The sequence below is a fragment of the Lissotriton vulgaris genome, chromosome 2_1 (genome assembly GCF_964263255.1).
Source record: "Lissotriton vulgaris chromosome 2_1, aLisVul1.2, whole genome shotgun sequence".
NCBI lineage: Eukaryota > Metazoa > Chordata > Amphibia > Caudata > Salamandridae > Lissotriton > Lissotriton vulgaris.
Genome location: NC_141687.1, coordinates 1,663,206,189 through 1,663,219,319, shown reverse-complemented (window position 1 = coordinate 1,663,219,319; position 13,131 = coordinate 1,663,206,189). Strand labels below are relative to the sequence as shown.

The 13,131-nt window shown below is 45.4% G+C and overlaps 1 protein-coding gene across 1 annotated transcript in view; it reads right to left on the bottom strand.

The window, feature by feature from the left end:
- Nucleotides 1–1,178: 1,178 nt before the first annotated feature.
- LOC147733038 (interferon alpha-inducible protein 27-like protein 1) overlaps nt 1,179–13,131 on the bottom strand; it is a 110,221-nt gene continuing 98,268 nt past the window's right edge. The window contains exon 5 of the mRNA XM_086957599.1: nt 1,179–1,469. Coding sequence (XP_086813725.1) covers nt 1,418–1,469 — 52 coding nt within the window. The 3' untranslated portion in view covers nt 1,179–1,417. The remainder of the gene's footprint in view (nt 1,470–13,131) is intronic.

Here is a 13,131-nt window from a genome sequence, read left to right as displayed (position 1 = left end):
CTTAAAAGGGGCATAACAAGCAGATTTTAGTGCTTAAAAGCACCAAATCTAAATGTTCTGGTATTTATTGGGCCTCTTCCAGAGGTTAAATTCTGGCAGGTTTGACCTGCCAACAAATATCTGTGAGATGCAGACTTTATGGCAGCCAGCAATTGTTTGGTGTGGTAAACTTTGCACATATAATCAAAATACCTGTGCAAACAGGAGTGTGTCCAGGGAATCGTAAACTATCGGGGATCTCGTAAAATGGCCTGTTGTAAAATGTACTGCACAAAACGTCTTTGTAGTAATGGTGGTCTCCACTGGCAGATGACCTGACATTTCTAAAAGTTTTCTGGGTGCGAGGACCAACACCCGCATCCCACACAAGAAATCTAGGGCTCATCCTAGATGTCAAGCATAACATGACGGCTCAAGTCAATGCAGTGTGCACCTCCTGCTTTCACATTTTATTCATGCTGCAGAAGGTCTTCAAATGGTTGCCATCACCAGGCGAACTATCAAGCAAGCACCAGCAGGCTCGACTACAGCAACACTCACTATGCAGGAATATCCAAACAACTTCTACACAAGACTCCAGACCATCCAAAACAACACCGCAAGACTCATTCTACCTCCCATGCCACAACCACATCACACTGCACCTCAGGAAGCTTCACTGGCTCCCCATTCCCAAGCGCAGCCAATTCAAACTTCTCATGCACACATACAAAGCCCTACACAACACAGGACCATAATCCTGAACATCCCTTTACAATTTCACCAACCCACCGGACACCTAAACAGTGCCTCATTCGCATACATTCCCTGCATCTGCAATAGCAAAACCGGAGGCTGCTCATTCTCCTACATCACACCGAAGACATGGAACGCCCTCCCTCAACACATCAGAACCTCTTCTTCGCTTCTAGAAGTCCGCAAGAAACTGAAGACCTGGCTTTTCCTATAAACACCTTGTGTACCACACACCTGCCCAAGCACCTGGATACCGTCCTGGGTTATTAGTGCGCTATTTAAATCAATATAACATAACAATGAAGTATTCTGTGCTGGTTGTTTTTGTACTTCCAATTCCTTCATAACAGAAAACATGGTGTATTGAGGTTTGTAATAATTTAATATTTATATGGAATTTTCAATTAAATAAAGTAAAGACAAACTTACGGCAAAAAACTATAGACCGGATTTCAAGTCTGTGTTAATTAAAAATCTTCAGATGGCTACAGGAAGGGCAACATTCAGAGAATGTACAAGAGGAATTTACTGAACAATATTTTGTTTATGATGGAACAATGTCAATGGTTTTTATTCTTCCGAAGTAGACCAGTGTTAGAGAGATTCCAAGGCTATGAAGTAGCTGAGGTCCTTGCTTTAGTGACTGATGGTCCAGCTGCTTCCTGCTGTGACGTCTGTTTGGTCAGAGTTTTGCTTTGGGACTCCAGGGTTTGTCATCGGATTCCTCAACCAACCTACAAAAGATGGGAGTCAGTGAGGACAATCATCTAATATTTAGCACATAAAGATGTTGTACATTACACGGACATTAACCTTGTCAATTGCAGGATGCAGTAGGACCTTGGGCATTTTTGCCACGGACACGGGGACTCGGCGCATGTCAGTGACTATTCGCGAGTACACTAAGTCTTGATTAACACTGCCTGATTTGATTTAATTACACAATCTTGTGTAAAAGGTTTTATACACGGTTTTAATTTTGTGATTTTAATAGACAATTTTTGTGTAAAACGTTTTGTACACTGTTTTAATTATGTGATTTATGCATTTGTTTTAGCTTTCTGTTACTATGATGGTTTTTGAAAACAGAATAAAGTAGATTGATGAACACTGCCTAAATGTTTGGTAATACTACCAGAAATACTCATTCCGTTTAAATAAAAGAATGTGGATATGTTTTTTAGATGTGAACAATATGTGCATGCTGTAGGTTCAAATAGCCTTTCCTTCTAAAAAGCATTGATAGTAAAAAATACAAATTCAATACTGGACTAACTTTGAATACATACGATGAAGCTTTATAAAGTGCAACAGCGACCTCAAGTGGTCCCAGTTTAATAATAATATGCACACAGCGTTAGATGCAAGTACATCTCTTTCCTACCAAAACAAGCATTTTAAATGCAATAGGTCTCGCAATTGCGAGATTGTAAGCTAGTGGCGTTGTACATGATAAAGCCTTTTATTTATGTGTTTTTCAAAGCAACACATATATAAAAGGCATTGTCATTTCTAATACTTATAGCTCAAACTCTCGCAAAAGCGAGACCACTTTCATGGTGGCTAGACGCGGATCGCAATATTCAGGTTAGAGTGAGCAGAGTGTAAAGAAAGGGGAGCGGCCAACATTAAAGTTAAAGTGTGTATTGGGAGCTTTTACACAAAGTGTAAAAATAAATAAAAAGCTTTTGCAGCGCAGCCGCTAAATTGAAAGCAGACACGCTGTAAATTAATTAAATAAGCGCGGCCGCTATAGTTAAAGCGGACCACGCTGGAAATTAAAAAATACATGACTAATAAAAATATAAAAGGTGGCGGTGTGCTGCGACATCGTGGGTGGAATAGGGAAGATTAAGAGCTAACCGACTAGATAGAATAGACTTTTTGCCGACGGAGAAGCTGCCTTTTTCTGAGCGCTGTCAGACAAACAAGAAAATTGATTAATTCAACTTCTAATGGGAATTACTCTTGTGTTTTCATTACCCGCTTTGACATCTCATTAAAATAGATGCTCTTTATACTCCACATTTTGCGGACTATTAACCCATGAGAATAGTGACCTGGCTTGGCCACCCTTGGCACCAGGAAAAGGTTGCCTCACCATTCCCTTCTCTCCTGATGAAGACCTGCAAACGGAGGTTTTAAAATTACCCTCTATGCACAAGTTGGGTCGAAACGTTGACGCATACCCCTTAGCAAGGGCCTGTACCACACCATATCATCTTGCCCTCTCACTAGATGTTGCATTTATGCACCTAAAAATCGATGATTGATTTGATTTATGAATTACATTATGGACAGGTCTCATTATACTAGTTTTTGTTTCATTAAATAAACTGTATCGACTTCAAATAGATATAACTTTGACTCTACAGCCTGTAATCTTCCCCTTTTCGATTTCAAGCACAAGCACTTTCTTCTCCTTACACCCTTTTCCTTTGAGCAACCTACTCATTCCTTAAACATATGTGGTAATGTATTTACCAACTTTTCGCATTGTTTAGAAAATTAATAAGTGAATACAATTTGAAAAACCAAAATGTGGGTGTTTCTTCTCCTTTTCCTTTTCAGGGTACTAACCATCAATTAATTTGTGATCTATACTGTATTGATTACCAGCTGTTGATTATTTGGCCAGCACTCACTAAAAAGTTTTGTTTGACTTTGCGTTCTTACACAATAGGTCTAGGACCAACAGTTTTTCATAGTAGCCGACTAGATAAAGCAGACCATGTAACACAAGTAACAAGTCCAGTCGTTATTGAAGGTTACAAATGCAGACAAGACGGTACAAGGGAGGGAGTACTAAGCCTATTCACGAATGTAAAGCAACGATTTCAAAAGGACAAGAACAGGAACCAATTGAAAAGATGGGAAGGAAATGGGCGGAGCTTCTATGCCATACCTTGCCTTGCCTTGCAGAACAGCACATGTGCTGCCCTGGCTCGACCTAAAAACGAATGTAACGTTAATGCCTGTGGCCCTTCCTAGCCACATGTCCCTCCTGGAAGGTCCACATGACCGGTTCTGTTCCTTGTCACTCGGAGGCACAGGAGGAGGAGTGTGGTGCATACAGTGTCCTGTGACCTCCAATCCATACAGGCCTTTGTTTTACCTAGATATTTTGGGCAGTGCAGAACGTGCTTCCGTCATTTCCAAATAAGCACATATCAAAATTCTATGTGCAAGCTGCTTTATTGTAGGTAGATATAAAAGGGGAACATGGTGCAGTTTGAAGAGGGCAAATCAAAAAATTATTTTCAAAGAGATGGAGGCTCAGGCCACCCAAATCCTCTAAAACGACTCATTTAGTGAGCGTACTGGAAAAGAGGCCCTGACACCTTCACCTGCAAGGTTACGGAGAGTGGGATTAGGTCCTAATTCCCTGTTCGTGAGATCTACTCACAGTGGGTGACACAAGCTACCCTAGCCTTAGAGGCTTTCCTCGTGGCCCTAATGCTGTCAGAAAAACAGAGTTATCGCTGGCTGGATGATGCCATGACCTTGAAGACTACTTCCTTACTCACCACATCATTAAGGTATAAAGGAATGCATGCAAAGTGTAATTTGGTAAGGAATGAAATAGACAGCCAGGACTCCTTTGCTAAGATCAGGCCTAGGATTAATGTCGTCTTCACTCCAGTGTATCTACCCAGAATAAAGCTGGGAACTGGTTTGTGTACAGATATAGTTGCCAGGTTTGTGGCCTTAATATGGTGTTCTAATAGGTTTGTTCATTTACTCTGCTTTGACACCACAAACTAGGTAGCATCCACTGAGGGGTGAAGGGTTAAGACACCCCAAGGGAAACACTAAGCAGTGTCTCAGGGTGGAGCTAGGGTGTTTAATACTGGCTTTTTAGCTACCTTTCTGTCTGTCCTGTCCCCTCGCTACCATGAACATTCGCCGGCAAGGCGTTCCCATGAATAAAGCACCAGCTTTCCTGTCATCTTTCTTTCCAGCAGACACTTCGCGTTAAAATGCCCCACTGAACACCAGCATCAAATCACTGGTTGCCACGGAAACCTCCAGTTATCCCGCCCCTATTAAGCAGTGTGTAACACTGACACCTAAGGGAGCCAATTGGAGCATGCACAGGTCAATAACCTTCCTCATACCTAAACAGGGCTTCAAGTGGGATGAAAAAACTGGGGGGTCTCTCAAAAGGGCGTGGCCAGTGTAATTAACCCCTTCGCTGCGGATGACAAAGCCAGCTCGTCATGGGCGTTACCTGCGCTACGCGGATGGCGAGCTGGCTTTGTCACAAACCGCGCGATTTTCAAATTTCAGCGCACAGCGGGAAAACCCGTAGCGCGCATGCGGTTAAGGGCGTGGCTTTAAAACACACACGCAAAAATTCTGTGTTCAGCATAGTGTGCCGCTCCACTTGTATTTTGCGGTTTGTCATTGCATCCAGATATGTGATACAACAAGTAACATCATACCTACAAAAAGTAAGGACATTGGCTTTCTCAATGGTTATTAGTTGCATACGATAAACAAGCTGCAACTATGGCTTGTTACATACAATACTGAAAAAGCTTCCAATTAAAGCCCTGGGACCCTACCACAATGTTGCTGCTCTTGCGTTTCAGAAAGAAGGGAAATCCAGAACGAAAATGACTCTTTAAAGGATTTCCCTTCCCCCACAACGCTCACCTGGCATGACGTCATGCCGCAACTTCTCCACTAGTGAGAAGTGAGCAGTGTGGGCAGCGCACATCGATGTGCCTGCTGTCTCGAAACAGGTCTCTATTGGCCTGTTTTGAGCCCTGGTACTTTTTTCCGGACTGCTGTCACTGCAGTCCGGAAAAAAACGGACCGCCTGTACCAGGGCTAAAAACAGAGCCCGATAGAGACCCGTTTCGAGCCCCCCTTTAAAAAACTGTTCAGACCCCTTGAGACCCGGCCCACTTAAAGCCCTGTACCTAAATCCACATTGTGACCAAGTCACAGCATTCGCCTGACCAGCCTCTACATGACATTCGACAGGAAGCTTTACCTGACCCTCACTAGGACTTTAATGGGACCCATCATTTGAAGAGCTCTGCCCTGTATCCATCGAAGGGGTTAGTGGTGAGCTTTTGGAAAGCCACCAATCCTTGAGCTTCCACCATCACAGACTACAAAGAACGCCACTGGGCGTCTCCGGCTTCTGTCCAGGTCTTTAGACTTTCTTCAGGCCTGAATTCCTAAAACCATTGGCTTTAAAGCGAATGCCACAGACCGTGCTCCTGGATGGTGAGTAACTAGCGGGGTATGCGTGCAGGAAGTTCTTTACAAGCCATTTAGAACGAGGTCAGGGCTTTAAGTGAAACCGGGTCCTGCTGGTGCTCAGCACAGACAGTTCTAGAAAGCAGGTGCTGAGACGGATCTCTATCGGACTCTCCACCTTTGCCCTCACCCTCAGGGTGAGAAAATCTCAAATCAGCAATAGAACCACTGTTCAAAGCCTTTGATGTAACTTCAAAGAGACTCGTTTTAGTTCTTTCAGTCTCAGAACTAAAGCATTTTAAATGTTTTTTTAAATTTAATTTTTGATTCACAGGGCAGCAGCACAGAAAAGGACATCTGAGTTACATACACATTTTCTGGTATCAGTATACAAAACTCATTTTCACAGCGTAATGTTCGATCAGTACAGTATTTCTTCATATTATTATAACCAACACAGAATATACAGCATTAAAGTAAAGTTTTCTCTTTCAGCTCGGTGAGTGACATGTGTAACAGCATTATAGGCACCGTACTATTCCATTAATTATCATTTTCCCCTGGTCTCTAGCGATACTTTCAGGTTCCAGGCCCTATACATTCCCTTTCTTCGCCTACCTCCTCATCAGTGCCTGGCGATTGGTCTTCTGCCTTATGTTGCAAGTAGTCCATATGAGGTTGCCAAAAGTCTTTCGGCCTAGGGGCCTGAGGCAGATCCTCCTCGTACGTTCCCAGGGTCTCTTTACAGTATACCTTGTCCGACAACCAGTCCTTAAACCGGGGAAGGGGGGGGGGGGATTTATTGCCCCACTTGATGGCTAAGCGCCGTTTTGCTAGTAGCAGTGCCGCAGCCAGCAATTTGCGCCGTCTAACCGTTTTGAGCCTATAAGCTCCTAATAAACATGTCAATGGTATGTTAGGGATTGACTCTGATAACATATGCGTTAGCGCTACCACCACCTCCCGCCAGTACGTTTCTAATGCGGAGCAAGCCCTTGCCATATGGAGGAAGTCGGCCTTGGGGGTATCGCACCTTTTGCACTTATCGTCTGCGCTGAGCCCATATCTATGCATTTTATATGGGGTGTAGTATGTCTGATGTAGGAATCTGAAGAGTATGAAGAGTATAATTCGTAGGTTGCAATTCGGTGTCAGTAAATGTAGCTGTGCACAGCTGTAGTACCCTTCTTCAGAGATAGGGGACCCAATAGCCTCCTCCCAACGTGTTCGCTCTCTGTCTGGGTCTGTGTGTTGTTCACTTTGGAATGTCTTATATAATCTTGTTACTAGTGCCACTCGTGTTGGCGCAGTCAGCAGAATCTGTAATGCTGTTGGCTCATTCGGGAAGTCTTCATATAGGTCTTTCATTGCTGCGCTCAGTCTAAAGTATGCAAATCTTTTCATCGGTGTTTGATGCGCGCACAGGGACGGGTTCTGGTAGGAAATGAATGTATTCTGCGGGAACAATGATCCTAGTGTCGTAAAGCCCATCTCCCCCATGATCTTCCTCATATTTTATTCTTGTGTGACCGACAGTTTGGGATGATGCGCCAATGGTACGCTGGTGCATACATTGGTAATTTCTGTGCTCTCATTGCTAGCATATGCCAGGCTCGCGAGGTACACTTGACGGGGTGGATAATGTCATTTGAGTACGCTCCCACCGGATCTGATAAGTATTATGCCAGTTTATTCGGATGGGCATGATCTGTTTCCACCGCTATATGCGAGATGTGTGTGTGAGGTTGCGTCCAATAATGCGCATGGTGTGCTTGTGCACACCAGTAGTATAATTGCATATCAGGAGCGGCGAAGCCCCCTTGGTGATACGGTTGCGTGAGGACCTTCCAGCTCACTCTGGGCTGTTTCCCGGCCCACGTGAGTCTTTGTAGCATTGTGCGCAATTTAGTGAAAAACACCTGTGGAAGCCAAATAGGTATATTCCAGAACAAATACAGCAGTCTGGGTAATACTACCATTTTTTGGAGGGCGATGCGGTCTGCCATAGACAGTGGCTATTTGATCCATTTTTCAATTTGGTCCTCCAATTTGCTAATGGCCACTCCGTAGTTTTCTCTGATCACCGTCTCCGGGTCACGGTGCACCCAGACTCCCAGATACTTTACGGGTTTGGTGCTCCACTTCAGTGGGTAATCCATATGTGGCTCTGGGGACCGTGGCGTTAAGGGGAGCACTACAGATTTGTCCCAGTTTATGCGGAGGCCCGAGTATTGTTCAAGTTTTATATATTCTCTAATTAGTGGGTTTAGACTCACGTCCGGATATCTAGTGTACAGGACCATGTCATCCGCGTATAAAGATATGCTCACAGGTCGAAGACTAAACTGAAGTGCAGTTTCTGGATGGTTCTGTCGAATTTTACAAGCTAGTGGTTCCAGCGTGAGTGCAAACAAGATGGGCGACAGTGGGCCCCCCTGTCTTGTACCGCGACTTATTCCGAATGGTCGCGAGGTATGACCATTAATTCGCACTCTAGCTCTGGGTTCGTCATATAACAATGCTATCCACTTCAAAAAGGCGGGCGGGAAACCCATCTAGTGAGGACAGTCATCATGAAGTCCCATTCTATCGAATCGAAGGCTTTCGCCGCATCAAGCAGTGCGGCTGCCGCCGGCAGCTCGGGTTTAGGCTGTGATACGTCGTGAATATAGTGCGAATATTGTGAGTTGTGGATCTCGTGGGTATAAAGCCCGCCTGGTCTGGAAGCACAAGGAGCTTTATTAGTGGTTTTATTCTGTTTGCTATTATTTTTGCCAGTATTTTAGCATCTATATTGATGAGGGATAGGGGGCGGTATGAGTCACAATATGTGGGGTCTTTACCTGGTTTTGGAAGTGCTATCAACAGCGCCTCATGCAGCGTTGGCGGGAGGGCTTCCTCCTCATAAGCCTCTCCAAACATCTGTGCTAGCTGCGGAATCAACAGGTCTTTGTACTCTTTATAAAATTCCCACGGCAGTCCATCCAGCCCCGGGGCTTTGTTATTAGGTTGGGAGTTGATCGCTTCCCTGAAATCGCCTTCTGTAATGTGGTGTCCCAAAAACTCTCTATGAGTGTCAGATAGCCAGGCCAGCCCTACGTCATCAAGGTATTCATGAATTTCAGTTTGTGGGAGATTTACCTTCGTGGTATACAGTGTTGAGTAATAGGAGCGGAATTCTTCCATAATGGACGGGGTGTCGTGTATGTGCACGTCTTGAGCATTCATAATTTGTGTAGAGAGGCGCACATCATTGGTTTACCTTTTTGCATCAGCGCCCTACCCGGACGGCCTCCTTCCCCATATGCCCTAGCTCTGTATTTTTCGGATAGATATTTTATTTCCGTGTCGGCATCCTCATGGTACGTGTTTATTTTATTCCGAATATCCGATAGAAGTGATTCCTGCAGGGTGTTAGCATATTCTGTTTCCAGGAACTGAATGTCCTGTTCCACCATGTGTAGCTGTTGCCGAATATCCCCGAGGATTCCAGCGTGTTTACTTATGCAGTGTCCCCTTATTGTAACTTTGAATGCCTCCCACATTGTCCTATAGCTCTCTATTGATCCAGCGTTCCTCTGAAAAAAGTCCTCAATGGTGTGTCTCAATTCCTCACGGAACACCTGATCTTTTAGTACATCTGGCCTGAGTCTCCACGTGAAGTGTCTAGGGGTGTGTGTAGGCACTTCCAGTTCAAGTCGGACTGGGGAGTGATCCGATAGAGTCTTAGGTAGGTGTTCCACTGCTGTGGTCCACGTGCTCACTTCTTGTGTGGTCAACCAGTAATCTAATCTCGACCATGTGTTATGAGTGATTGAGGTGCAGGTGCCCTCCCTCTTCCCGGGTGTCTCCTTCGCCACAAGTCTCATCGCCCAATCGTTCATTCCGTCTAGGATTGCGCAGGCTGCACGTTGCCCGTGCCTATCAGCCCTGGAGGCACTGTTCAGTAGTGGATCCAGGCATGTCTTAAAGTCCCCGCCCCATATCATCGCTGTTGGCTGCATCTTACGCAGCTTTGCCCAGATAGTTTCGTAAAAGAGTGGGTCATCTGTGTTTGGGCCGTATGTCCTGATAATGGTAAGGTCTGTGCCTCCATAATCCCCTCTGAGTATTATATATCTCCCCTGGTCGTCCTTGATCATAGTGTGCAACATAAATGGGATGTTGAGTTTAATTAATATTAATACTCCTCTGGCATAATTGGAATAAGAAGATGCCACTCGAATTTGTGCCCATCTATATCCAATTCGACACTCTCCCCGGGGTGCTATATGTGTTTCTTGAATGCATGCAATGTCAACTCTGTGTCTATCCAAATATGCAAGTACTTTCCTAATTTTCCTCGGGTCCTGTAGGCCCCTCACGTTCCAGGACATGAGGGTCAGTGTCCTAACCGTTTGAGTCATAGCTGTTATGTTGTTTTATTATTTATTTTGGTATTTATAGAGCGCGACACTCATCCCATGGGATATCACGGCGCTGTAAGAAAAGAAGACTACTGAAGCTGTGCTGGGGGATTAGTTTTTGGGAAAGAGGTGAGTTTTTAATTTTTGGCGGAAATGGAGGTGGTTAGTGGTGTGTCTGAGGTCCATAGGTAACTCATTCCATCTTTTGGCCGCCAAGTATGAGAAGGCGCGTCCACCAGTCCTTACTTTGTAAATGCGCTTGGATTTCGCCAGGGCTGAGTTGTTGGATCTTAGATTCCTGTTGGGGATATAAAATTCAATTTTCCCTTGAAGGATAGTGGGGCCCGTTTTATGAAGGGCTCTGTGTGCATGGCAAAGTAGTTTGAAGGTGGCCCTCTGACGCATTGGTAGCCAGTGAAGTTTTTTTAGGCATGCAGAGGCCGAATCTCGCTTGCCTTTGTTACAGACCAGTTTGGCCGCCTGGTTTTGTAGGACCTGTAGGCGGGAGAACAGTTGCTCTTTCATCCCTTCGAACAGGGCATTGCCGTAATCTAGGCGGCTAACCAGGAGGGCCTGGGTGATTGTGCGTCGACAGTCCAAAGGTATCCAGGAGAAAATTTTTGCCAAGAGTTTGAGAATTGCAAAACCTTTGCCCCAGAGTATGCGGATGTGGTCTTTCATGGACAGGGCGTCGTCCATCATGATGCCAAGGTTTCTGGCGTACTGTTTTGGGACGGGGGCTGATCCCAGAGACGGTGGCCACCACGTGTCGTTCCATGAGAGTTTGGCTCCTCCGAACAGTAGTATCTCCGATTTTCCGGCATTTAGTTTTAGGCAGTGGTTGCGCATCCATTCTGCCATTTCGGAGAGACAGCTGTGTAGTTTTTTCTTAGTTGTTTCCGACCCTTCCATTGTCACCATCAGCTGAGTGTCATCGGCATAGGAACATATGCCGATGTCCCACTTTCCATTGTATCCCAATGTAGTGGTGCAGCCGTGTATGGTTCAAACTTCTCAGCAGTGTAGTAATCTGTAATGTATGTGTGGTGTCTGCTGCTTCCGCCCAGCGATTTTCTACCTTAACCCCCTCCCACTCCATTAAAAACGGAGACATTCCCGAGCTTGGCTCCCCATATCTAGTGTTCCTCTGCTCCCCCTCCCCCCCCCGACATTATGATCAAAACAGCCCCAACCAACATAGAAGTAAATAAACTAACGCGGTGCACGCCTAGGGGCAGGAGCTGCCAGCCCATTTCCTGTGGATACCAACCACATAGGATAGCGCCCTTTTAAACAGAATTTATCTAGGAATCATAAACTCTGTTTGTATATATAATTACTTGAGCGGAACTATACTTTGTACCGGAACTGACAACAGTAAGCATTATTAGTAACTTTACAGTCTGACTTCAACCCTTCGGTCACTAAACTTCGGGGCAGCCAGTCCACAGCTATTATGGCACTTATCTGTAGGCAATCATCTGCAGCTGAGTACATCTGTGCATAAGTCTTTCGGGATCTTTCTCTACACGCAGCAGTGGAGGAAACTGATCCTTCTCAGCATAGTTTCCTTTGCACAGGACTTTGACCAGCCCCTACGTTACAACCGTTGTCAAGTTTGATCCATGTTGCCTCCAGTAACTTCAGTTCGATCCATGTTGCCTCCAGTAACTTCTGTTATCTCATACATGCATTCATACATGTTCGCGGTGTATGTCCGAATTAAAGAGCCACTTCTACGGGGCTCCATCAGTCATTCTGCCGTGTCTGATCCCGCAGCTTGGTCGTCTTTTCATGCCTCTGGGATTTCAGTCTTGGGCCTCGGCTATGTCTTTGTTGAATGAACTTCAAAAATCTTCAACGAGCCTTAAGATGTGATGTTTTCCCATCCTCTGTGACGTTGAGCCTTGCTGGGTAGAGCATAGCGTCTGGCACGTTCATTTCCCTTAATTTCTGTTTGGATGCTTGGAATTTCTTTCGGGCCTCTTGTACTGCTACAGTGAAGTCCGGATACAGGGATATGTCCATGCCCTGATGAGTTAGCTTCCCCAGTTCTCGGGCCTTTCGGAGAGCGGCGTCTGTCTCTATAATTGAGTATGCGGGCTATAATCGGTCTCGGACGCAAACCAGTTGGGGGTTTCGGCGCAAGGGATCTATGCGCTCTTTCCACTATGAAGACCTCCGAGAATGTGTCTCTTCCAAGCAGCGATATAAGCAGTTGTTCAACGTATCTTTCCATGGGTCCTGTGTTGGTCGTCTCGGCAATTCCCATCAGGCGTTTGTTGTTTCTTCGTGAGCGCGCTTCCAAATCCTCTGCTTTCGCTGTGAGGTCTGCCATCTGTTTATCCATTCTCGTTAGTTTGGAGTCTGTTTGTACGTTCGCGTCCTCTGCTTCGGAGATGCGGCGTTCCGCCATGTCCAGTCTCTCAGTGTGTCTGTCCAGGCGCTCCGACATCCTGTCCACCCTATATGTAAGAGAATCGATCTTCCCATCAATGTTCATCAGCGCTGATTGTATTGTGGCAAACATTGCCTGCACGTCTCCAGTTGGAACTCCGCTTGTCGCACCTGTGCTCCCCTGTGCTGTTTGTTGGTCTTCTGCGTTCTGTTCTGCTTTTTTTTTTTATTTGTGTCAAAGTTGAGTTTGGGTTGGTTCCTGTCCGGCTTCCCCATAGTCGACTGTTGTCCTGGCTGATACGTTCTTGTCCTGTGGGGAGCGTGTGTAGCACCACCTGTTCCGGTGTAAGGCTGTTTGCGTGACAGAGGGTGTCCGGTT